Below are 27,429 nucleotides of genomic sequence, written 5' to 3' on the forward strand. Positions count from 1 at the left end.
AGTATTAAAAAAATTATTTCAATTATTTCATTTGACACGTTCTGTTCGATGTAATTAAGTTAAAAATAATTAATTTTCAGAAGTCATTGTTTTTAATTACATGTGATTAGAAACAGAAAAAGCAATCACCAAATAAATTAATTACCTGTGGACTATACATAAACTGAACTGTTTTGGTTGCATAATATCTAACATAAACAAACCTCTTTTGTTTTAAAACAAAAGTTTGAAACTAAGATTCAACAAACACAGAAAAGCATTTCAAGTAGTGTAAAATAAAAATTTACCAACTTTTCTTTCTTTTTTCTGTTTAGCCTCTGGAATTACCATTCAGGTATTACTTCAGAGGATTATATGTGGTATAAATGAATTGTAGTCTTGTACAGTCTCAGTTCGACCATTCCTTAGATGTGTGGTTAATTGAAACCCAACCACCAAAGAACACCGGTATCAACGATATAATATTCAGATCCTTATAAAAATAACTGCCTTTACTAGGACTTGAACGCTGGAACTCTCGACTTCCAAATCAGCTGATTTGGGAAGGCGCATTCATCACTAGACCAATCAGTTGGGTTACAAAAAATTTACTGACCACTTTTATAAAAAAACCAGGAATCTACCAACATTAACTGTAACCTTGATATTGTTCGTATCAAAAGACCGTATGCCTAAACACTCTTAAACATAATGAAATATAATACATAATCCACTTAAATTAACAGGTAAAATTCAAATCTAATATGCTTTTTATCTGCAACTAAATGTTATCATTAGGAGTAAAAAAAAAACAGCAATAATAGCTGCTGATTCCAGTGTGTATATAAATAGCAATAGTACCTTAAGTTAATTGCAAAAGCAACTGAAAGCATTGACTTCAAATTGTGTTAAAAAAAAGTTTATTTGTATTGTTGTATTATTGTTTAATAATTAATAGTTTAGATTTTTAGAATTACCTCAATTTGTTTAATAGTTTAACAACTTGGATCTAAGGAACAGTATATGATTATTTTCTTAAAATCATTTTTAAGCTTTTTTCATTTATTGCCTTTAGTATAATCTCCTTTCAATACTTTTACAGAGATCTTAGTTTCTTCAGAATGAACTTTTTATGAAAAATTAATTAAAAACATTTTTCAAACTTAACAATAGTTATAAAGGTTTTTATCCCAGCCATTAAAATAAATTGATTTATTCTGCTATTGCAGTGTGTTTTTACAGTTATTGTTGACACCATATTTAAACATATTTTAATGGAAATTATGAATTTTGAATAATTTAAATTAGACTATTTCAGTTATCATGTTCAGATTTTATTGTTCAATATTTTAAAGATTTAAGTTTTGTTTTAGTTAAATTTTCTTAAGAAGTTCATTCAGAAGAACTCAAAATCTCTGAACTAAAAAGAGATTTAAAAAAAAGAAAAGCATTAAATGAAAAAAAAAAAAGATCTCTTCTCATGTATTGTGCAATCCATATCTTTCTGTGCATTTTTAAAATTTGATGCCAAACACCATTGTATCATATTTCAAAATATGCTATTTCATCTTTATCGAAAAAGTTCTTCCGTCCATTTAACTATTATAAAAAAAAAAATGTTTCTTATTCCCAATCTGTCTTTGATAGTAATGACTTATTTCATATCATGAACGTTCCAGCTCTTGATAGCATTGTGCATGAGTCAAGTCTTTAGCTACCAGATAATGGTATAACAGAAAAGTGTATGGATCCTCCATAATGTATAACTTTGTTATTGCATTTTTATATTTGTTTTAAATAAATTTTATTAGTTGAAGTAGCAGTATCATATCCATTTTCTACTGCTATGTGTTTTATTTCATTATTTAACTTCTGTTACTGTGTGAGTATTTGATTGCTGTATTAATTATATTTGTATAAATGTTAATTTTATGAGACCAAGGGTGATTGATTTTTTAAAAATGTTATATTATAAATAGGTTTTCTACATATGATGTTTCAATTTGGTTGACCTTGTTTATTTTGATATTGACATTAAATAATTTAATATTCTGTTATTGCCTGTTTCAAATGTGAATTTAAAATTTTCATTATAAGAATTTAATTTGTTTAATATTATTAGATGTTTTCTAACATAATTACTGATAGCTGAAAAACTATAGATAGGTAAGGTATTTTTTCATATATAATATTTGTTATTAAATTCAAAGTAGTTTTGTTGATATATTTGTTACAGTAGTGATGATACCTTCAATAAATTTTAGATCTACTTGGTTACTTTGTAATTTATTTTTTTTACAATGTATTCTTTAGGTATGCTAAGATACATGTTTTCTTTTTTTCATTGTTTGTTTATAGTTATATCAATAATAACAGTCATTAGCGACTTAAAACTGAGTGTTCATAAATAATTAGACAATAAACAATGAACACTAGAATAACAAATCAAAAAAATAAAATTCCGTTAGATTGATTTTATCTATTATTTTGGATATAATATAATAGGGGCAAATTTAAAATTGATAAAAGGTATCATTGGGATGTTTAATTTATGAATTTTTGGTAGTCCATTTAACTTGGGGCAATCAGTTCAAAAGGATATAATCTAGAATGGTATTTTAAATTATTATAATTAAAAATTGGTTTAAATATTTTTACTAAATGTCTTTGTTACTTTTAGAAATTTGTTAGTTGGGTCATTAGTTTATTGAAATTTATTATCCACAATGTATTATTTCATTGAGTTATTATATTTTTAGACTTATGATAACCAATTTGTTTTATCTGATTTTTCTATTGAATGATTCTTTGCATTTAATTTCCTCTTAACTGGTAAATTATTTGTTTATTGATAAATGGTTTGTTAGTAAATTTTGTATTTTTAATCTTTTGGGTATTATGTTGATAATGTTATGTAATTGTTACTTATCTGTAAAATCAGATAAAACAAATACACTGGTTTTATAATGACAGTTGAAAAATGTTATAACTTAATGAAACAATATATTGCTGACAATTAATTTTAGGAAATGAATGATCCACTAACAAATCTCTTAAAGTAACAAAACGTTTAACATAAAGTATCACCCTTGGCCTCATAAAATTAACACTTGTATAAATATGATTAATACAGCAATCAGATATACAAATAACAAAAAAATAAAGATTAAACAATGAAATAAATATCATAAAACCTATATTGGTTGAAAATGGATATGATACAACTTTAATTTTATAAAAAAACAACTGTCAAAACACAATAACAGAATAACTACATTACAATCAATATGTAGACACAAAAAAATGAAAACACAAACAAAGTATTTATACACTAATTTCAATGAAAACATTACAAAAACTTTATAAGAAATATCTAAAGTTTTAATTTTAAAACTAGACTTTTTGAACATTATAGAAATTGCAAAAATAATAAATTAGGTTTATCTAATATGGTACACCATCTAATAAACATTCTGTTTCTGATATTAACACAAATTTAGAAGTATTAGAAATTAATAAAGAGGATATAAAATTAAATATATTACAAAGTTCATATAAACATATGTCCTAAAATGCTTCATTTGTGTTATGACTAGTGAAAGATTTCACTTGGATTTCATCTACCCTGGTGAAATGAGGTTGTACTGAAATTTTTAGGATGTTAATTAAAAGGCAGAATTAGTGATTTCTTATGGTTTTTGACCTGAAAAATCAAATAAAATAGATCCCAGAACCGTATTACAGTAATTTTTGAAAAATCTAGGGTGTAAATCAAGTGGGGTAAAAAACCGCTTTTTATGTTTAACGTACCATAACTTTCTTAAATCGTAATAAACAAATAAAAATTTTTAACAAAACCTGTAGAGAATTAAATGCTGAACAAAATGGTGTAAGGTAAATTGAATAAAACAAAGAAAAAATAGAAAAATTTGAATTTTATTTAGAAACAGTGCACTAGATTGAAGTGCAGTGTACATACCAATTTATAATAAATGTTCAAAAATGAGCGCACCAGTTTCAACATATTTCTTGGTATGCTTTTGTTGTCCTTTTTACTTCTTCAGGACTGTCCTTGTTGCTGAACCGTATCCACAATGTGGACAATTAATCCCTCATGAGAAAGTAGTTTTGTTTTGTAAACAATATTTTTCATCCATATCCCTAGATACAAAAATCTAAAGGTGTTACATCAGGTGATCTTTTTCATTAGTAATGTGGATCTCCATCGCCAATCCATTTCTCAAGGAACTGATGATTTATGTGACTGGAAGTGGCACAAGAGAAATGGGAAGGCACACCATCTTGCAAGAAGTATACTTTGCAGTTCAGCAATAGAGAAACATCTTCAAGCAGCTGCAGCTATTCTTCTTGAAGAAAGTGCAAGTAGACCTCAGCATTTAAGCAGCCAAGTAGTGTGAATGGTCCAAACAACTGATTGTGAAGAAGGCCGCACTATACATTGACTGATGCTAAATCAGTGTTGAAAATTGATAGTAATTGAAAGATAATATTGATATTTATTAAAATAAAATATATTATCAATGGGTAAATATTGAGTGTATGTAAGGATCCTTAATTATAATTGTTTTAGGGGATATGACAGAAGACAAAGTCGCTCTCAAAAATGCTAAAATGTCATAGCCATTCCCAAAAACAACAAACATCAATGCCAGGTTTGCTAATTTCAACTTTAAAAGTGACACCTTCATTCTGTTTACTGCAAGCATTGAGTGTATTATAAAAATATTATGTACTAAGTCTATATTATCAATATACATGTAGAGAAAGCAATAAATGAATGTTCTTAATTTTTTTAGGAAACAATGACTAATACATAGTTTTCTTTAAGTAGGAAGATGACAAGTATACACTCTTAAATTTAGATATTTGATTGTGCCTTTCACAGGATCATAAACATTAGAATCATTCTGAACTTGTTTTGACCAGCATGTCCTATTCTAAAAAAAAGAGAGAGAGAAAAGATATTCATTTTTAAATTAAACCTACAAATGTTTGATGGGGACTGCACTCATGACCAAACAGTTGCATTTAAGCACAAAAAAAAGGATTAATAAATGCATACTGGTATTTGAAGTATTAAAAATGTAAAAATAAACAAATAGTAATGAAATGGTAAATACTTATTGTAAGAAAGAATAGAATTAAGTAATATCAATAAAATGTATAGACCTGAATAAATAGCTCTTCAAGACAAAGTTCTATAGTATTAAACCTCAATTCTCTTCATAAAAATATTTTCAATTATTAAAATCATTCAAACTTAATGACTAATTCATGGAAAATATTGGAAAATTGATTTGTTAGCTTGGTTTGTTATCTACCAACTAAGACGATAGGTTGTATGAAAAACGTATATAAATAAAAATTATTTTTATTAATTGTATTTTTTTACTCATAGTCAGTTGACTGATTTTATTACTCTTTATTTATCTTTGGATTTGTTTTTAACTTTAATATACTTACTGTATCCTATATTTGCAACTATCTGTTTTATATTCTATATTCCAATCTTTATCTTCCTCTGCAGCTTAGTATAACTCTGTTTGCCATAGTTTATGGTTCACCATCCTAGTTCACCTGTTTTTAAGATTCTGCTACAAACTTCTTTCATATTTGTTTTTAGAAAAATAATTTGTTTGTTTTCTTCAAATCTCTTGATTTTGAATTTTATAAATTTACAAATTTTTTAACAACTTTAAACAACATTTTTTAAACAATGTTACATTTCAGATTTCTTTTCCCTTTTGATTGATGAAAATAAATCTGTTAAGTGGACTGTATAATAAAATGACACAGTTTGAATGTAACTGACACTGATTGACATCTTTATGTAGATTGACATTATTGTATACCATTACACTAAAGAAACTTTGTGATTAATTCATAACCGATAATGTTAAGTCCACTTCATGAACCCAACTCAACTCAACTGCGAGAGCAACACATGAATAAGGGAGTGGGAGAACTCCCCACTATATACACACACACACACACACAGAAAATTATCCTACACTTTTATTTCCTACTTCATTGTATCTTATGTTTTAATATCTGTAATAATGTATTCATCCTTTGTAGTTTTTTTACATTTTGTCACTTACTTAACAAAATTCAATCATCTCTGGGAAATTATATTTCCCTCTTAATAATTTTTCTTTATTATTTTTCTGACATATTTCCTTCCCTTTTCTTATTTATTTTCTAAATAAATTCCTATTCTTGAAGTTAAGCCATTTGCTATTTTCAAATCGTAATGTCTTTGTTTATTCTCCATTTTACTCTTCTTGAATTTTTCCTTAAATCCCTATATTGTTTTCATATTTCTATCTTGAAAAGCTACGGAGACAATATCCTGGTCTCCTAGAACCAGATTTCATCTTTCTTATCTTTTATAACACATAAATAACTCATTTCCTATGTTTAAATTAAAAATTTTGAAAATCTAAAGCAATAATTTTAAATATCAGAAAAATTATTAGAAGTAGATAAATTTAAAGTATTATTAAATGATTTGTACATCAAATTAATGTTTAAAAACTACATTCATTGTACAGAAATTTGTTGAGCAGATTATATTATCCATCAAAATGCAAATTTATGCATTATGGTAGAATTAAATTAATTAAACATGTGAAGAAAAATAAATAAAAGATTTTTATATCAAAAACTGTGCTGCATGTATTAACAAAACAAGAACGAAATTAAGATGGCTGAGAGAAATGCTATGAGCTTCTGAGGAAATTGTAGTAAAAAAGTAAAGTTGAGGTTTTATAAAAATATAAAAACACAACAGTATTAGTAAACATTATAATTAAGTCATTTTAAAAGCTTTCAGTACATATTTATAATATGCTGTACATTCAAAGGAGGGGAAAAGTAAACAAATTAAAAGTATTAATATTCTTAATCATTTCAATGTGACCTTTTTTATGAATAAATTAATTCACCACAGAAGCTTTGAGGCTTGCTTATATGTGAGAATATGGAAATGGAAGTTTGTGGCAGATGAAATATGCCATGTCTGACTGCGATTTGAACCCAGTCGGGCATGAAAGGCCTGAAGATGCTATCACTACACCAACAAAATCAGTAAATTTTACACTGTTTCAATTACCTTTACTGATGCAAAAGGTTTTTCCTTCCATGACTGCTTTCAGTGGTTTAAACAGGTGAAAACTGATTGGAGCCAGGTCAGAAGTAAAATGGTAGGTTTTTAAGCAACTCTAAAACAGGATCTGTAGTAAAGGATTGTATAACTGAGGTCAAATCACAGATTTTGGTAGTTTTATCACATCTCTATGGCTTGATTTCCATCATCTCTTCAAACAGTAGTTTTAGTACTGTTCATTGAACTACATTTAGATTTATATTGAAAGAAAAGGGTATTTAAAGTAATCCTCCCAAAACGTCTTCGCGCCTGTGCCATGTTCACGATAGTCTTTATATCAGAATGTAGCGTATTGTGGCATTTCTATCGAATCCCGGTGCTCCAAATATCGTCCAAAACGCAATGTTTTGGACGACTTTCAGTTTTTTCAGGAATGTGGAGTATACCAACGCACCCCATGCCCAGTAGGCGTATATTAGAATTGGAAGCACATATAATCGGTAAATCGGAAGGCCTTGGCCGCCTTTACCGTTTCATAATTTATATATGGTCCAAAAGTCATCTATTTCGTTTTGCCTAAGATAAGCCCTTTGTCCAAGACCCACGTACTGAGTTAAGTACTCCCAAGAACTTAACTTTCGTGGAATAGGGAAGTTTCCCCCTGAAAGTTGCCTGGCTGAAGCGCGTCATTTGCATGAGAACACGGTAATGGATTTATCCCCGTTGATCCTGTTTCTCAATCTATTAAGCCACGGCTCCACGAAGTCCACTGTCGATGGACAGCTTGTTACCGCGTATTCCACGTTCTGAGACTTGTAATAGAATGCCTATCGTTGGCGTAGAAGGCCGCGTTGACCCCTTTCGATTGTGGCATATCGTTTGTCTAGAAAAACAGCCGCGGTAACCGCTTTTGTGTTTAGGCCGTTGACAATGCAGTTTACTAGCTGCACCAGCTGAAGAGTTGTCAAATGGCCCTTTCGAAACCGAATTGTTCAGGCCAGATCTCTGGCCCCAATTATTGTCGGAGTCGTTCAGGCTGAATAAAACGTTATTCGAAGGAAAGAAACCCCGTCACCTCGTGCGTGGTCAGAGAGGCATTTTAACATACTCTGAGTCCGAACCGGCAGAAGTATTTGCGACTGCCTCCTCTCTTTTTCTATTTAGCCTCCGGAACCACCGTAAATTTACTTCAGAGTAATATTTAGACTATATATGAACAGACTATATATGAATGTGAATGAAGTGTACTCTCATACAGTCTCAGGTCGACCACTCCTGAGAAGTTAATTGAAACTCACCCACCAAAGAACACCGGTATCCACGATCTAGTATTCAAAACCTGTACTAGGATTTGAACCTTAGAACTCTCGACTTCGAAATTAGTTGATTTGCGATGACTAGTTAACCACTAGAGCAGCCCGGTGGGCTATTTGCGACTGCCCTAGAAGAACAGTTCTCTCCTACCCCTGCTGACCCTAACGATGGCCATGCAATCCGGGAGGAAAAGCATCTGGAATAAGTTTGACAACACTGGAAATCGGTCTGTTTTTTGGGGAAAAGTAAACTTCTTGGTTTCGGTAAGCATACGACCTTTGGTGTTTTACAGTAAACTAGAAAGTGCCTTACGTTCAGTATCGGCGAAAATAGGTGGCGTTGGTCGCTTATTTAGAAAGGAATTTTAATTTCTTTCGTTTGGTAATTATTTAATTTACTATTAGTTCCTATAATAAGCAAAGGTACGTTCCGGTACGCTTGGGCTTTGGTTCCATCTATTCCTAGAGATTCATCAGGACTTGTGGTCTTAATAACTGCTGTCATCTTCTCTTCGGAGGCGCGGATCTACTACTCGGGAGGCATGCTCTTCCTGTACGAAGTAATCGTCGAAGAGTCTCCTCCTGGGTTGCATGGTCGTCATTAGGGTCAGCGGAGTTCAGGAAGAACTGTTCTTCTAGGGTAGTCGTAAATACTTCCGCCGGTTCGAACTCGAGTAAGTTAAAATGCCTCTTTGACCATGCTCGGGCTGGTGGGATTTCTTTCCTATGCGTAACCTTTTATTCAGCCTGAACACTGAAGGATCGTCATTGGATATCGAGGCAAGGTATTCGTGCCACGATTCCTCGCGATGCTTCGTTAGTAGAAATTTCACCCTAGCCGTCTGACAGTAAAATTATTTTTGTCATGAAGGGCTTCGGTGAGGCGATGTCTCCTAAATGTAAATCCGTTCTCGACTGACCATTTCATGGACAAATATGGGAATTTTGGGGCCTTTGACTTAAGCCCACGTGTGCGCGCTTGTTTAAATAACATTTTGCTGTTAGAGTTTACGACTTGCTATTTCACGACGTTTGGTTGTATTTGAAATCGCCCTCAAGGATGATGGACTCATCCCAGTTTTTCAATTTAGCAACCAGATCTCCGCTGATACCGCCAAGTTCAGTCTCTGTACGCTACGATCGTCTGTATATTGTGCCTGCATGCTCTGCTCCATTACAGCAGTTTGGATATCAATCTCCGTGTGCAACATACGCCTGTGGATGAGGATAGCGGTTCCACCGCTGGTGCGATATTCACGTGTTACTACCCTGTCGATAATATACGAAACATAGTTACATAGGGTCAGTGATTTGTCCGACTTCAAGTGAGTCTCCGCCAGCAGTATCACGCCTATTTGTTAGTCTTTGGCAAGACGGCGCACCTCCTCCATCTTGCCTGCGACCGCGTTGGCGTTCCACTGCAGAAAGCTCAATCACCCTAGCCAGATCTGAATAGTAGGCTATTATGCGTTCTATTATCGACTGGACGAGGTCTAAAATCTCTCTGCCTATAAAAGACGGGGTAGGATCGCTAGAATTACCGGTATTATATCCTTGAGGAACCCCCATGATAGAAAAGTCGGTCCCGGTGCTCTCGGCCATCGGCGAAACTTCCAGCTTTTTGCGGCTTGGAATAGTCTGGGACGTTTTTTTGCGGGCGCGCTGCATTGACTACTTTGCCGGAGTTACCAGCTGGCGGAGATCTTGCTTTCGTTTTGCTGGGTTTTTCTCCCCGCTCCATATCTTTATTTTTCTTATTTGGAGCGGGTTTTGGATGAATTTTTGGGACTAAACTGGCTTTCCGAGCCGGTTTAGTTGGGGATTCCTACGGTGAGAGGGCGCTGTGGTACGTCCCACTTTCGTTGGTACTGCTGGCTTTGCCTCTTACGGTCGGAGAGTGACTTTTAACCCCGCTGACGACCACCTGTGCCCAGCTTCTCCCGACGGATTTCGAGGGGCTCTATTGACGGGACAGCTAGTAAGAGCAGCCTTTATAATTATCCGAGTGAGTTCCTTTTCAATTCGCGCAAATGGCGGGCTAACCCGGGTTTTTACGCACTACGCTGTATCATACTCCCTTCAACTTTCGTAGAAGACAACGCAGAGTTGTCCTCTGCGACACTTATTCGAAGATTGTTCGAATTTTGGCACTTGTGTCATTGGGGAAGCCTCCTTCGTTACACGTACACGGTCACCTTGATTTTGCAAAAATATAAATTAACCAGGTCGTAAATCTTCCTGATTACTGGTTTCGCTTTAAAGCGATGATACAAGCAGGAGATTGCCAGCCATTACTTGAGGTCAGTTTCCTGAACGATGCTACCTCGTAGCCGAGGGTTCATTTCTACCTTCTCATACGGAGGAGCCAAGAGGGAGCCCCTTACTTATGTTCAGCTGCTTGTGTTTAGGAAGTTGATAGGTATGGAACGAGATTCCTTTTCAGGGGCATTTTTCGGAACGCTTTCGCTGGTACTTTTCGTCACAAAGTGTCCGCGTACATGGGCCGAAATTGCCCTTGCAAGTGCGGGCCACTCCCTAGGGGGCAGTCTAGCATTCATTATAGGAGGAACTTTCTCTTGACTGTGGCCTGTGGGTGTGAGGGAGTCCCTTTACAAACCTTCATGATTGCAGATGCCGTCTCCGACCACCCAGTAGTGACTGGCGCCGCAGAAGTACCGAGTGCGGCCACCAACGCCTCCTTTCGTGCCCCTTCACCGTTATCCTCTTCTGCATCGGTAGATTCCGGCGATGGTGAACGGCGGACGGCATGTCACCATAAATTTATAAGACTAAGCTAATTTCTAAGAGTAAATCTCTTTTTTCCCAAATTCCCAATTTAAATTTATGCTTAAATTTAAGTGTGATTGTATATAATATGAATTCGAAACCTAAATGTATTAGGAATTAGTCCTACAATTAAGATTAGTTTAATAATACAAAATATTTTATGATAAATACTATAAACGAGATAGTCCTAATTTCTTAATTACTGACATAGTAATTCAAAATGCAAATGAATAATACTAATATTACTCTAGAGTGTTCTTAATATTTAAGCACTAAAATATCACTAACTATTTAATATTATTAAAATATTAATTTACTGTCTAAACAATATATAATTATAATTTAATATTAAGATAATATTTTTATTACCCTAGTGGTAATATTAATAATATATCCAATAAACTTTATATTAGTTTTAAGTAAAAATGACATATATTGAAAATTACTATAATAATAATAATAATAGTTACATTCAAAACTGAATGAATTACAGAAATTTTAAAATGTCAGGTATTAATATATTGTCATTATTATTATTAGTATTAATAATAAAACTTATACTAATGTTATCTATCTACACAATGTTTTAACAATAAGATTTACAAACCAAAGTAAAACGACAAGACTGTTCGTTATCCTTTAGAAATATTAGAATACATTAAAATTTAATAAAATACCTTACAAACATTGTAACTTAAATATATTCTTTTGACTATAATATGATTAACTACTACTTACCTGACTTATCTTATTTATTGACATTTAGAAAAAAGGGCAACAGGTATTAAGATCCAGGTTGGCGAGGTAGAGGTAAAGGTTGGCTTATCAATTGAGCTGTTCGTTAGTAACAGTTCAATAACATCTGTTCGTTGAAGAATTGCTATTGTTTGCTCTTTTAACAGCTCAGAGTAAACGCTGGCGTGTTTACATCGTTGAAGTGTTTCATTCAGTAGATTTTGTTGTAAGGGTTGCTGCATTGGTACTGTATGTCGAATATATTTTATAACTTAAAGTTACAACAAATTGTTACTTTGTTGGGTATGTGTGCACGGTTTTAAAAAATGTCTGATGATGGCGATTCAGATGTCTTGGATGTCGACGATCAGTGTGAAGATGGTGAAATTAAAAAGAGTTCACCTCTAAACAAAAAGGAGAGATCCGATTCATCAGCCAGGTACAAACAAACGCTTATATTTATTAATAATTAGGATATTCATTATATAACTTTATTGAACTGGTGGTAGTGATGAATGAAATTTTATGTTAAATTTTAAATGTGGGCGGTACTTGTGGATGTTTACAAATAAACTTGTTATTGATAAAAATTTATTTTTTGCTTCATTTAGTATAAATAGTCTTGTATAAGTAAATATTTGTTGAAGGCTAACATTTCCTTAGAATGGATCTAATGGTTTGTTCATTATAACTTGCTGTTAAACTGTTTTGATTGGTTGCTTAAGAATTAGTATTCGTATTTAGGTTAGGTATGACTTAAAGGCGTAATTTAAAAACTAATTAGTAGCCAAATATATGGGTCAAATTCTTTTTTCTTACCAAATGTTTTTTTAGTCTGAATAGCCCTTTGTATGTTAATTTAGTCCGTATGTCGTCTTATTTGATGAAGCTGTGATTTCGTTTTTTTGTTTATTTATAGGTTGTACCTGATACATAATTGGCTTCTCAAGCAGAATTTGTTATTAATTGTTGGCCTTCAGCAAACCAGATTTGTGTAAATCACTAGAATCATCCTATAATCAGTAGTCCTTGATATAATTGATTTACACAAATGCAGTTTATTGAAGGACTTTAATTAACAACAACAAACTGGGTAGCAAAGAAGAGTTAATTAAATGTTTTATAAACATTTTCTGAGGGTTTTTATATTTTTTAGTTTATGTCAATACCATTTATAGCTTATATATAATTTTATAGTGTGTAAAGTTGATATGCATTATGGTTAAAAAAACTTAAATATATATACTGCATTTACTCAGAGAAACCTCAAAACTAGCATGTTGCAATTTGTGAAAGCATTATAGATTATTTTTGAGTATGATGTTTAAATACTTATTCTTAGTTAATTTAAGCTAGTAATTATTTCTTTTGTTCTTAACCAGTACATTTAAAAAGTTGAAGTAAGAAAGCCATAACACTTGGAATTTCAGTTCACAACCAGTAGCTGCCTGATTTAAAAAAAAATATAATTGACGTTATTATATTGAGAATAATGGTTAAAAATTATGAATTAATATTGTAATTTCTTTGTGCAGTATGTCTGAGGAGGACACTGCTGATTCATTGGAAATTAAACCACCACAAGCACATGTACATAAATCAAGTTCTTCTCATGGTAGCCGTCGGGATAAACATTCTTCCTCGCGTCGTTCTCACGTAAGTATTTTATGGATGTAATTATTCCTTAAATTCTACAAAATTCACATTATTTATTTTATTTTACTTTATAAATATATACTTCCTTGTAAATTTGTTTTACATGGATGATCAAATGACATGTACACAAAGAATGTATGAAGATTCAGAAGACTACTGAATATAGCAAAGAAAATTAAAGAATGACTGAGTAGTGAACCTTTGAGTACTAACCTTTTTTAAGCTTCTAACATTCCACGCTCCGACTCATAGAATGTTATTTTTTAATTTTCTGGTGACCCCTTCCTTAGTAGTCCCCACCCGGAGATCCGAACGGGGGACTATTTTACCTCCGGAATATTTTACCAAGGAAGGCGCCTCCATTATTGCTATGTGAAAATGCAGAGAGCCACATTTTCTTGGAAAAAAAGCAGCTGTAGTTTTCCATTGCTTTCAGCTGCGCAGTACTCAGAGGACTGAGTGATGTTGATACGGCCGTTTAAGTCATTGTGACTCACGCCCCTAACAACTACTGAAAGAGCTGCTGCCCTCTTTCAGGAATCATTCCTTAGTCTGGCTCTCAACAGATACCTCTCCGATATGGTTGCACCTTCGGTCCAGCTACTCTGTATCCCTGAGCACTCAAGCCCCCTCACCAACGGCAAGGTCTCATGATTCATAGAGGAGGAAGCGTAATTTAAGCTATTTTATTTTCCAGTTTATTTTTCATATAATTTAACTTTGTAATGTTAGCAGTGAAACATGCTCTAAGCTGTTATAAAAGCCTGAAACATAGGTAATTAAAATACTTTCTTGTGGACTCTATTAATGTATTTGTCTTCATTTTTTTTAGGTTTCCTCAAGTCATCGGAAAGGTCACCATCATTCCCGATCACATAGAGATGAAAGAAGAAGACATCATAGGTATTTCATTGAATATGTTACCATGTATGTTCTTTTGGTCTATTAATTTTCTCTAGTAGAGTTTATAATTTATATTAGTAATATTGTATTGAAAGTAGCAGTAGAAAAGAAATTAGTTTGCTGCAGCTTTTTTTTAACTATCTAAAGAAATATTTGACATTAACAAGCTTTTGCTGATATTGTTTGCTATTTTTCCCACTGTTCATTTTTTCTTATTATTATTGCATATTTTTAGGTGTTTGAATGTTCTGGCATTTTATTTTTGCTTTTTCTGTATAATTGCTTATTTATTAAAACATTTTTTTTTGGGAAACTTTACTGTCAGTATTGTAACTTTCCAATGACTGGAAGGCTGGACATTGGTGATGTTATTATAACAATTGGTGAGTTACAAATACCCAGCACTTTATTTATGTTCATATTTAGGTTAACCAAGTTATAATTTTTTTTTGTTTACCTTTGTAAGTATTATGGATGTGATTTTAATATTAAACTACTTTTTCATTTTATTAATTACTGGAAAACTATCTCTGAATGACAAAATGACTGAATTTGCAAACTTAATGAGATTTTTACCTAATGCTTTTTACTTGGCTGAGGTCATTGATGGATAGCAATGTCAATTTCTTAATGAAGTTTTTACCTGATGCTTTTACTGAGTTAAGTTTACTGATGTAGAAATTTCTGTACCAGGGTTCTGAATTTTTATTTCTTTGGTAGAAGTGTATTAAAAATATGCACTGTACTTGCAGTATATGTGATAGTGTACATTGCTACTATGTTGAAGACTCCATGAGTATGAGATTCATATAGTAAGTAGGTGCCTCTTAGACATTAACTAAATATAAACATCAGACTAATAGTCATAAATCTGTAGGTGAGTTGGGTTAAAAACCTAGGAGTAAGAAATTCATATTCTTGGCTAGTAGTAATGTTTTGTTTATTTTTTTGTCTGCGGGTCATCACAAGATGTTTTATTTCTGTGAAGACAATCTGTCAGTTGTTTTGATTTTGATTTTCAGAATACCTGGAAGCTTTTGTCTGTTACTAAAAGGTCCTGGATTTATGTGATTTAATTACCATTTGTTTAATAATATGGTTTAATAATTTTTAAAAAATATATATGGATTTATGTACAGTTACATTATTCTTGAATTGTATTGTGTGTTTATTCTTAATGGATTTATTATGGTATCATATAATTAGGTTGCCAATTAATGTTGAGCACTTAACAGATTTCAGAATCTATTAAAGCTGATCTCTTTCCTCAGCTAGTGAGATGAACTTTCGTAAGTGCTTCAGGTTTTTCTTCAGAAAGCAGAAGCAGTTTTGATGATTTCTGTCATCTCAACTTCTTTGCAAAAATTGTACTCTTCTTTCAGATTTATTATTTTCTCTGATGTTAGCTGAAAAGGTAGTATCAGTATCACATCAGAAGATCTTTCAAACTTCCCCAGTAAGGAGATTTTTAGTGTAAATCAAAGATATATTTTTTAATATGTTAACGGGAAGATGATTGTCTTAGCTTGTGTTAGACCACTGCTTGCATTCTGATCAATGTTAGAATTGTGATTCTCCTAGCATATGCTGATTATCCTTCTCAATTGCTTTCTTCAGGATCAGGTCCTAGAAGAGGAGCAGCTAACAAATTTCAGCAGGTTTTCTTAGCATCAAATTGATTAGTGCTTTTAAAGTTAAATGAAAAGGAATATTAAATGTATAAGTTTTAAAAGTTAACACTTCAAACTAGACATAAAATTCCAGATTTTAGAATTATTAAAGCTGTTTGACTAAAATATTTTACCCTAAATACTTCTGAGTATATCTGTGATTTACAATTCTATAGCAGGTATTTCTAAGCCCTCTTTATGTGTGCCTTGATGCCTTGCTAAGAGAACTTTTAAACATTGACTTTTTTAGAGGTGGTCAAGAAGTCCCTTTATACTAATAAATTTAACTTAATCCGGTTTTACTGCTGCTGTTTCTCACCACTGATATTGCTCACTGCTGCTTGAAAAGGTGGGGAGGATAAACTGCGGTGGGGTCATTCAGTGTGTTCATTGAGTGTGGAACAGTGGTGGATACGAGTGCATTCACTGTCAAAGAGCATTTAACTTATGTGTGGATCTTCGAATGTCCACACTGTAAATCATTGGAGAACATCATTAATGACTTCTTTATAAGCATTTTGGAAAATTTTCACCATCATGGCAAATGTTACTGACATGAAAGAAGAAGGCTTTTGCAACAGGAATTGTTCTTGATGCGCCATGCAGTGGGAGGCCAAGCACTTGAGCTGAGGTATGTGCTGCTGTGTAGACATCAATTCAGCAATCACTGCGCAAACATTCTGCAGAGTAAGGTATTCCAAGATCGACAATGTGAGAGCTAAATGTTTTCATTCAGCCACAGTTAATGAGTTGACATTAACCTTGGATCAGCGTGTTTATGCATGTCAGTTATTTCTTGAATGCTTTTCGAGAGCAAATGATAAAAAGATGGTGTTCTTGGACAAGAGTCCAATTTATCAAAGCTCTCGTAACCTAAATGTTTTTTTCTAGGCGAAAAACAAGTACCACTTTTTTCAAGAAATCAAACATGCATCTGCCTCATGTTATGATTTGGTCTGGGATGACAGCTGAGCATCTTGGTCCTTATTTTTTTGATGGCACAGTTAATCAACATAGTTGAGAATGATCAATGGAACGTTTGCTGCTTCCAGAATTTATGGCAGAAGGGATCGCTGACTTCATTACATTTCAGCAAGATGTTGCGCTAGTGCATTTTACTTTGAATATCCATAGATGTCTCAATGAAATGAAATGTTTCCGAATCACTGGATTGGATGTCGCTCCATTGTCTTGGCCAGCAAGAAGTCCTGATCTCACCACACCTGGTAGTGCACTCTGGGTTTTTTAAAAGAAGAGATCTAAAAATGCGGATACATAATGAGCAGCTCCATGACACTGTTTGGTCAGCATTTGAAATGATCACTCCTGATATGCTGTTGAAGATGAACAGCTGGATGTTGAGGTGCATACAGCTGTGCTTTGAAGATGGTGGAACCCACATAGACGTTCTAGATTCGTTAAAGAGAAGCTGCACCTATCCTGATAATCTCATAAATAGCGTAAAGGGACTTCCCACACACCCGTACTGCTAGATGCAATTATTTGTGATATAATAAATCTATTGGAACACGTCCAAAATTGAATTTGATTATCTGACTTTCCTTTCTTTTTTTTTAATGAGAATTCTCATTTGTCTATTCCAGCAATGAACATTAATCTTTTGTGCCAATTAGAAATATCAACAGTGTTTTTTTTTAATCTAACAAATTCATATAAGTCACATCAAAAAGAAGATGTAAGGTGTACATTTACGACATATTAATTTCTTCTCACACTCTCAGACTTCCAATTTAACAGTTTAAATGGCCATAACTAACAAACATAAATTGGTATTCATTGCCTTTTCAGCAGTAAATTGAAAACAGCACTGAAATGTATGGCGTTAACATTGTTGGTTATTATACTGATTTACCATTTTTGATTTTGGTGTTTTTGTAAAGATGTTAATTATGTGAAAAATGTATATGAAAGGTTTATAAAAAATTTTGAGTGCGCCAATTGCAAACAAATCCTTCCATGCCCTCATAATCTTCAAATCGGTGTCCTCCTAGAGCTTCTTTAAGCAGCCCAAACAAATGAAAATCACAGGGCAATAGATCCAGGCTGTAGGGAAGATGATCAAGTTGAGCCCAATGCATTTCTTGTAGTTTTAAGACCATTAGAGCCGTAGTATGAGGCTGGTAATGGTCTCATACCATGCCTCATGGTATGAGTTGGTTTTCACTGGGGCTGCCTCCCCTTTCCTCCGCCACTCCATAGTGGCTTGTTTTGACTGGGAAGTGAAGTGACTTATGTTTCATCGCAGGTGAAGATTTGACTCAAAAATGCATCACCTTCTTTCACAAACCTTGCTGTAAGCTTCTTGACAACCTCCAAACATCTCAACTTCTGATTTGCGGTCAAAAGGCAAGGCACCCATCTGGCACACACTTTACAGAACTGTAAGTCATTTATGATGATCACTCGACAGCTCCCATAACATATTAGGACCTGTTCAGCAATTTCAGACACTCTCACCTGTCGGTCGTCTTCAAGAATGTCTCAAACTGCATGAATGTTTTTGTCTGTAATACTGGTCTGAGGACGGCAATTGTGTTCCTGATTTTCCACTTGTTCTCATCCTTCCTTGAACTCTTTATGCCAGGCAAACGCATGAGTCCTTGGCAATGTTTGGTCCCCAAACTGTGCAGTCAATCTCCGAAAAATTTTAGTCGGTTTAACTCCTTTACAAGCAAGAAATTTTATAATCATGTGTTGCGCAGTGGAGGTCTGCACCTGTTGCTCCGACATTGTGAGCGTTACTGATGAACTGGTTGGGAGTGTGGAATGGCCGGCTCTCCCCACCTAAGCATACTAGAAGTGCAGGTCCAGTCCTACCAACCGTAGATGCTCAGGAACAAAAATTCCATTTATATTTGATTTACCCTCATTTTTTTTATCAAAGTACCTGTCAAAATGGATTTGATATCATAATGATAAGTAAATGTGCAGATTGCTCTATGTTAATTATTTTAATGAGATTTAAACATTCTTTTTATGACTCTAGACATGAAAGTTTGAATTTCAAAGTCTTATCACTTCTGAAAAGAGTGTTTAAAATGATGCAGATGTTGCATCTTATATGAGAAGAATTTATATAGTTTTACAAATTTCAGATTGGCTTAAAACATTCAGTTATAAGTTTCACTTTTGTGCAAGCTGAACTAATAAAACAAATGATATTAAGATCAATTTGCTGTAATAAACATACTTTATGCAAACACTATGCAAAATTGTGGAGTAGTTGTGAGCAGTTATGATTTGAATCTTTGTCTAATCAAACAGTTGTTTGTTTCTATTCTATAGAATTGTTTTTAGTGTTTTTGAATACTGTGGTATGTTCATTCATTTTTGTACTGTTGGATCAAAAATTAATGTAATATGTGTGAAGAAAGTAATTATACATAACAGCCAGTTTTTCTTTGTTTCATACCTTAGATAAATTGTTTAACGAGTTATTGAAAGTTAGACGTGATGAACAAAAATTCAGTCTGTGAAAAAGAAATTTTTAATAAAATTCGGATTTTCTTTCTTTGATAGTATAGATTTTAATCTGTTTTTGTTTGTGATAGTGCAAATTTTTCATCAGTAATGTTTATTTATTCTTTTTAATTTTAGGGACAGAGTTGTTAAAGAGGAATTATCAAGACGATCAAAGGAAGAAAGAGGTCATCGTTCAAAAGATTTTCATGATGGCCGTGATTCACATAAAGATTCATATGAATCACGAAAAGAAGAAAAGGTTAGAGAGGAAAAATTTAAAGAAGAAAGATTTAGAGAAGAAAAGTTGCGTGAAGAGCGATTAAAAGAAGAACGATTAAAGGAAGAAAAAGCAAAACAGGAAGAGGAACAAAGAAGGCTAGAAGCTGAGCTTCGAGAAAAATTGGAAAAGAAAAGAAATGGGCAGCAGAGACAAGAAAAGGTTTGTTTAAATTTACTAGTTTTAGTAAATTTTATTTTTTTAACTCATCAGGTTGGTCTGGTGGTTAAACTTGTCATCGCAAATCAACGGATTTCAAAGTTGAGAGTTGTAAGGTTCAAATCCTAGTAAAGGCAGTTACTTTTACACAGATTTGAATACTAGATTATAGATACCAGTGTTGTTTTGTGGTTGGGTTTCAATTAACCACACCTCTCAGGAACAGTTGACCTGAGACTGTACATGACTACACTTCATTTACATTTATACATGTCCTCCTCACTCATCCTCTGAAGCAATACCTTACAGTGGTTCTGGAGGCTAAATAGAAAAAGAAATTTGTGTTTGATAATCTGTATTTAATATCATTTACAATATTTCTTTTATTTAAAAAAAAATTACAATTAAATTTATTGGGATTTTTAAGAAATCATAATTTTAGAAGTTCTCAAAAGTTTCTGCCCTTCAGAAATAGGGCAGAAAAACAGCAAAACAAAAAAAAAAATGGTAAAAAAAAGGAAAGTAACTTATTGCAATAACAGAACATTTTAAACAAACGGAGAATTTACAAAAAAATTTCTTTATTAAAGAACTATTTATTTTATATACATATATAAATTATAGTGAGCAATTTGATAACTTAATTCAATGAAGCTCTAATAATAAGACACAATATTATTAACTCTTATAGGAAAGAGAACGGCAGGAGAGGGAAATGCGGCGAGAACGGTTATTAGAGGCAGAACGAGTAAAGGAAGCTTACCGTCGTGATACAGAAGAAAGACGATTAAAAAGACAAGATAGGGAAAGAAGTCGAAGTAGAGAACGTAAGTTTAATTTTTTAATGTAATTGTCAGTTTTTATATTCTATAAATCTTTTTTTCAGTGGGTTTTTCTAATGTGGCTAATTAAGTCAGTAAGAAGGTATAATTTAAACAAAAGTTTGCTATTACCGGAATTCAGAGTTAAAATAGATATGGATGCAGTTTTGTACTAGAATGTACATGACCAAGGTTTTTATTGGAATCACAGTGAATTTTCACTAACATATTTGACAATTTTTAATACTAGAATCGTCTTAATAAGTCACATCATTCTTCTTAATTTATGTAATTTTTATTTATTTATTTTAAATGTGAAACATTCATTGCAGAATATTTAGTTGTTATTGTTTACAAAAAAAAGTAATTCTCATATAAAATTGAAAATGTGTAATTTCATGTTTACAAATACCCAATTATTAATAATTGTTTAACATTGAATATTAAAAGATATTTACATTAACATAAACACAATGTAATAATATATTTTATTATATGTAAAAAACATAACTTAATTACTAGTTTGAAGTACTTTGTTCAAAGTATGAACGCATGTATTATGTGTATTTGAGCACTATGACTTCAGAAAATCTTTTGTACATTGAAATTGCACTTGTGCCTTTAATTTGAATTCTAATATTCTTAATTCCATTCTTCAATTTATCAAGAAGACTTTGAATGTCTTCACCATCTGAAGGGTACATAAAACATGAAATGAACTTGATTTTTAAGAGATTGACAGTTTCACATGTTACAACAATTTCGTACTTTTGAACCATAAGGATTTTTATCTGTTGCTAAAAAACATTATTTCTGCTGTTAAAGGTTTTAGTCTAACCAAGGAAATGTCCTAGTACGTCTTTGTTATAATTATATACATCCATAATCTTCACTGATGACAAATATTTTCTTGGTTGAAAACTGTGTTGTCTAGATGTAGGTGTTTGGATAATTGATACTGTAAAAAAAGTCTTGTACAAAGCAATCTATCTGCAGGTTGTAGTCCACGATCTCTTTTCACTCCTTTCTTTATCTTTCACCCGTTAGATGACTTCCATGAGAATTAGGTTGGTCAGCACCCTGGATCCATTTGTAATGTCATGATAGTACACTTTGGCAACCAAGTAATTTTTTTAAACTTTCCCTCCAACCCAGATGGTTTTTTTTTATAAATGTGACGTTAAGAATCTTTAATGAATGGTTTAAGGGGTTTTGGCAACAATATAACAGAAAATTGATTGACTACCTATTGTGTCTAGTTTTTTACACATGAGATACTCAATTAGAAAATCACATTTTCATGTTTGAATGAATAGGGGCCACGTGTACAAAATGTGGACACATGATTTTAACCTATATGAAAGTTGAAAATAATGAAGCAGCGTTGAAAATCTGCAATTATTTAAAATAACCTAATGTGGCAACTTGAAAATTTAATGCAAATAATATTTAATTGAAGTTAGTAGAAATTATGATATAAAATACTTACTTGATTTTACAAATTAATTGTATTTTTTCATTATCACAAATCGTAAATAATTGCACTAAATACAGAGAGACAAATAAACTGTGAATAGGCTTACATTTTAAGTTTAAATTAACAGTAGTAGCTGAAGACAAATGTCAGTTTTTTACAACAAAAAGTGATAAAACAAAATGACAGTGAAAAAGAAATAGTTCATAAGAAGTTCATAAGTTAAAGAAATAAGAATTTGAGCACATGTGTCTTTTTTCACGGCAACCAGGACAAAGATGGTAACTCTTTTTGAATTTTTAACAGCGTAGTCACCATGTTTACTGGTAAATTTCTTGTAACATATTGAACATCAACCACATTACCTCCTACAAGCATATGTTTAGTTACAATTGTTTCTGGAATTTCTTTGTTAGGGCATAATGCAACAGCATGTTTCTCTCTACAACATGTAATATTAATTTTCTTTCCTGATTTTATTTTATATGAGATATGTGTATATATTACACACACATTTAACAATAATTCAAATACAGTTTTCCTGTACCATTTTACACTCCTTCAGTGTGGTGAAACTATAAGCAGCACATTGGTCACAAAAGTCTATAAATGTTTTGCTTGAATTATAATTGACAATTGTAGATGGCTTTTGTACTTGAAGACCATGTTTATTTGTTACTGTAACCATTTCTGGTACAGATTTGGTTGTGAGAAAAAGCACTTCATGTTTATCCCTCCATTTGCTAACGATGACTTTTTTATTGTTTTGTAATGAGATCATTTCTCCTTTTTTCAGTTTGTCCTGAAGGACAGATTATAGTACACCTTTCTTCTCTCTATTATTATTCTATAATAATATATTTTTCTTTTATTATTATTACAAGCTTACTCTGATGAACTGATATTTCGATTATCATATATTCTGCCAACATAACCCAAACCCTAGATGATATTTTTCATTCCCACATCCTGCTTGAATGAAACAGCCATTTGAATTACATATTAGTGTGGACAACATTGATCACAACTGCTACAAACATTGCTAGGTAACGTGTCCAGAAATTGAACACAAGGGTCTGTAGGAAAGTTCAATGTATCTATATTTGGTGCACATGATAGCCAAAGTGTTAATGTTAATTAGTCAGAGAAAGCTCTTCTTTATTGAGGCAATTGCAAGCAGATTTACGTCAGGAGTCTTTGTTTGCTATGATATATGCACAGATTGTCAGAATAATGGATGGTATACTTGTTCATAAATTCTTATGTAGGAAAGGGACAAACAACTAATGTGGAGTGGTAAGTGTGTGGTGTTTTAGTAGTAGTTTAGTGTTTTTTAGAAGATTATCTTTTTATGTTAAGAGGATTATGTTTGTCAGGTTGTACTGGCTGTTTATTATAAATTTTTCTTTGCCTTGTTATTGTTTTTTACTTCCTTGTACAAAGTAAAGGAAGTATTGTAATCGCGAAAAATTTTGGTTTTCAGATTTCAACAGAAATATCCATTTTGATCATCCCTGAATCCATTTTGACGTACATACGTATGTATGTATATATGTATATGTATGTATGTATATATGTATATGTATGTATGTGTCTGTATATGCATGTATGTATGTATATAACTCAAAAGCAATTAGCCATAGAATGTTGAAATTTTTGATTTAGGACTGTTTTAACATTTAGTTGTGCACTTCTCCTTTTGATTGGAATCAACTGGACCAAAAAAGCCCAAAATCCCAAAAAATTTGGATTTTAATTTAAAATTTATAATTTTAAAATTTTGGATTTTTCAGTTATAGCAAAATAAAATTTTAATTAATGATATATTTGGATCTTACAAGGGAAAGGAACATTGGTTCAAATCTGACTTCATTTCATTTTTTTTTTTTTTCATTAAATATACAAATTTATTAATAATTAACCTCCAATTGAAAATAAAAAATATGCTTATAAAAATAAGTTATTAATGAAATAAATTTTATGTACTTTTCATTTTAATAGAAGTATTTTTACAGAGATTAAGAGTTATTAATAAATCACTATATTTGAATTAAAAAAATGGGTTTAAAAAAAATATATGTATATGAAGTTGGATTCGAACCGATGTGTGTATGATTACGGATCTGACAGGTTCACCTACATCAGATACTTGAACAACGTGAAACAGAATTAATATATAAACTAATATAAAATGCTGATACAAACACCAGAAAAAATGTGATGCAATGTGGTGTCCACCATAATGTGATTGTGCAACTGTCCACTTTATTAAAGAATTTGAGGATTGTATCTCATTTTCAAATGAAATAAGTTTAAATGAAGTGCAGCAAAAAATGTGTATATGTAATTTAATAGGTGTACAAGGAAGTCATGTAGTGTCTACATCAGATTTTTTCTTTTATGTAAAAGTTAATGTATTATGATGTTTATAAACTCATTTTCTTATCAAGTAAATTTATAACAGACTTTTAGTTAGTAAATTTTTCTAAATGACCTGTTATATTAGACTCTACAACATAAACTGTTTTACTTACCTATATATCTATATATGTACTAACTTAGCTGCTCTTGTTCCACCATTGTGGGTCTAGGTGTTGATTAAGCCTCTTCACTTTCCTCTGTTCTTCCAAGTTTCTTTTTTACAAATTTCCTCCCATGAAAAACCTGAAAGTAGTCCAACCACCCTTTGCGTGGGCATCCTCCAAGCCTTTTTCCCCCTCTTCTTCCCACACTCTTGGGATTTTACCAGCATCCATTCTTTTCACATATCCTAGCCACTTCATTGTACTCTCCTCCATCTTCTTTCACAGATTTTTCATTTCATACTCCTCTCTGATGTCTTCATTCCTTGCTCTGTCCATCCTAGTCTTTCATTCTAAACATGTCTCCACCTTACTATTGGTATACATAATACAATTTGTGGATTATCTTCTTTGCCTTTCTTAATATTTTCTTTTCCCAGATCAAATGTCTCTCTCATTCTAGAAAAGCTTTTCCCACGTTCTTCAATCTCTGCAATTTCATATTTCACTCGTATCATCACTTGCTATTTTACCTCTCAAATAAGTAATTTTTTTTTTGTAATTTTTAGATTATTGTTATTTAGTCAAATGTCTCTTTTCAGCTTCTTATCTCATCCTATTACCATCACTTCACTCCTCTCTTCACTGATTTCAGGACCCATCAACTTAAGCTGGTGATTCCATTCATCCAGTTTCTCTTGTACCTCCTCAATCTCTTCTGCAGAGATCGTGTGTTTTGTTACTTTGTTCTGTTTCTTTAGATTTCCCTTTACTTTCCTTTCCATGAATTAGAATGAATAGAATAGACAACAATACAACACTTCCTTGCTTTACTCTTCTTAATTTCTAACCATCCTGTTGGTCCTGCTGTGGTCCCTGCTCTACACCAGTTTACTCTGTACAGTTTTTTATCCATCCTGTTATGTATTGGTCAACACCAAATTCTTGCAGACTTTGCCAGATATATTTCTTATTCACCATTCTAATGTCGATAAAGTGAGAATTTTCTTCCCAAATTCCCACTTCTTTTCAGTCATCTGCCTCACTGAAAAATTAGGTCTCTTGTGCTTGTTCCTGGTCAAAAATAATGTTCTTCACTCAATATTGCTTCAACTTTTGTTTTGATTCTGTTCAGGATTATTCTTTCAAACAATTTTACACACTGGCTCATTAGTGTAATTCTTCTGTAATTCTTACATAGTCACCTACTCCCTTTCTTGAATATTGGGACTACTACTACTTTTCCCCACTCCATAGGTACTGTATCCTCTGCCCATACCTTATCATTCTTTCCTGCCATTTTTTCCTGCTGGACTTGCAGCTTTCACCATATCTGTTGTGGGGGATCATATCTTTGGCTTTTTTTTAATATTTTAGTTTAACTTTTAATTTTGTTTTTAGTTTTCTACTTCACATTTTTATTTTGTTTTAATATTTGTTATTGTTTTATTAGATTTTGTATTTTATTTTTATATTTCATATTTTTGTTTTCCGGGCGATCATAACATGAAAATGTTTTTCACAAAAAAAAAAAATATATCTATTGTGACTTATCTGGCTTGCCTGCTTTGTTTCTTACTGATTTCATTACATTCTTTGTTTCCAGTCAAGATGGCAGTTCCCCTTTTGGTCCTTCATATCTTCTTTCATCCGCTTGGTCCTCTATTCATGGTTATTCAAAAGGTTGTTGATGTATTTTTCCCATACCTTTCACAAGAAAGGTGGTGACAACACCACTGCTCTTTCAACTGGGTTTCCTTCTTCTGTGTCCACTCTACTGGCCCCTTCAGCAGGTTTTCTCCCGTTTCTAATCATCTTCCATAAGTTTTCCCACTACATATATCTCAAAAAAATCTTTCTCACGTCTTGCATATTGTTCTTCTACACACTCCCTTGTATTCATTATGTGCGTTTCTTTTTTCTCGCCTCTCCTTCATCTTCTTCCTGCTTTTTCACCATTTTGTCCTGCTTTGTTCTTTCCCCTTGCAGTGATTTCACCAATCACTTCGTTTTATCTTCTGGTTAATATCCCACAATCTTTTTCTGCCGCATCCATAAAAACTGTCTTGAACCATACCCACTCTATTTCATCTTTTGCCCATATCCCTTGACAATCTAACCCCTATCAATCCTTCAATGCTTTTATTTTAACTGGTTTTATTGTGAAGTCATCCTTAATCTATGTTCGCCCTCAATTGCTACTCTTGGGATGATGCTCACATCCTTGAATTTAACTACCCACTCTTGATTTGTGATTATGTAGTCGATAACACTCTGTTTGGCCATTCCAACTATACCTGGTAATCACATGACTTTTTCTCTTTTTAAATTTGCTATTCCCCTGTCTGAGCCCATTTCATTATCACATATCCAATAGGTTCATTCCCTCTATATTTTTGTCTACCCATAAAAAAGCCTGCAGCACTTACTCATATCCTGTCTCTTCCCACCTCTGTGTTGATATTTCCAATCATGATATTGTACTTGTCAACATTTGATTCTAATAACTTCAAAATCATCT

General features: G+C 32.5%; 1 protein-coding gene across 2 annotated transcripts in view; it reads left to right on the forward strand.

The window, feature by feature from the left end:
• The first annotated feature begins 12,083 nt into the window (after positions 1-12,083).
• Positions 12,084-27,429, forward strand: part of LOC142319017 (cyclin-dependent kinase 11B-like) — a 56,216-nt gene continuing 40,870 nt past the window's right edge. Inside the window, exons 1-5 of one of the 2 annotated variants that reach the window (XM_075355821.1) lie at positions 12,084-12,382; positions 13,479-13,599; positions 14,432-14,526; positions 19,791-20,094; positions 20,783-20,918. In XM_075355821.1, coding sequence (XP_075211936.1) covers positions 12,270-12,382; positions 13,479-13,599; positions 14,432-14,526; positions 19,791-20,094; positions 20,783-20,918 — 769 coding nt within the window. In that variant the 5' untranslated portion in view covers positions 12,084-12,269. The remainder of the gene's footprint in view (positions 12,383-13,478; positions 13,600-14,431; positions 14,527-19,790; positions 20,095-20,782; positions 20,919-27,429) is intronic. The other variant, XM_075355822.1, reaches the window with a different exon arrangement.

Source organism: Lycorma delicatula, chromosome 2 (assembly GCF_047948215.1).
Source record: "Lycorma delicatula isolate Av1 chromosome 2, ASM4794821v1, whole genome shotgun sequence".
Lineage (NCBI taxonomy): Eukaryota > Metazoa > Arthropoda > Insecta > Hemiptera > Fulgoridae > Lycorma > Lycorma delicatula.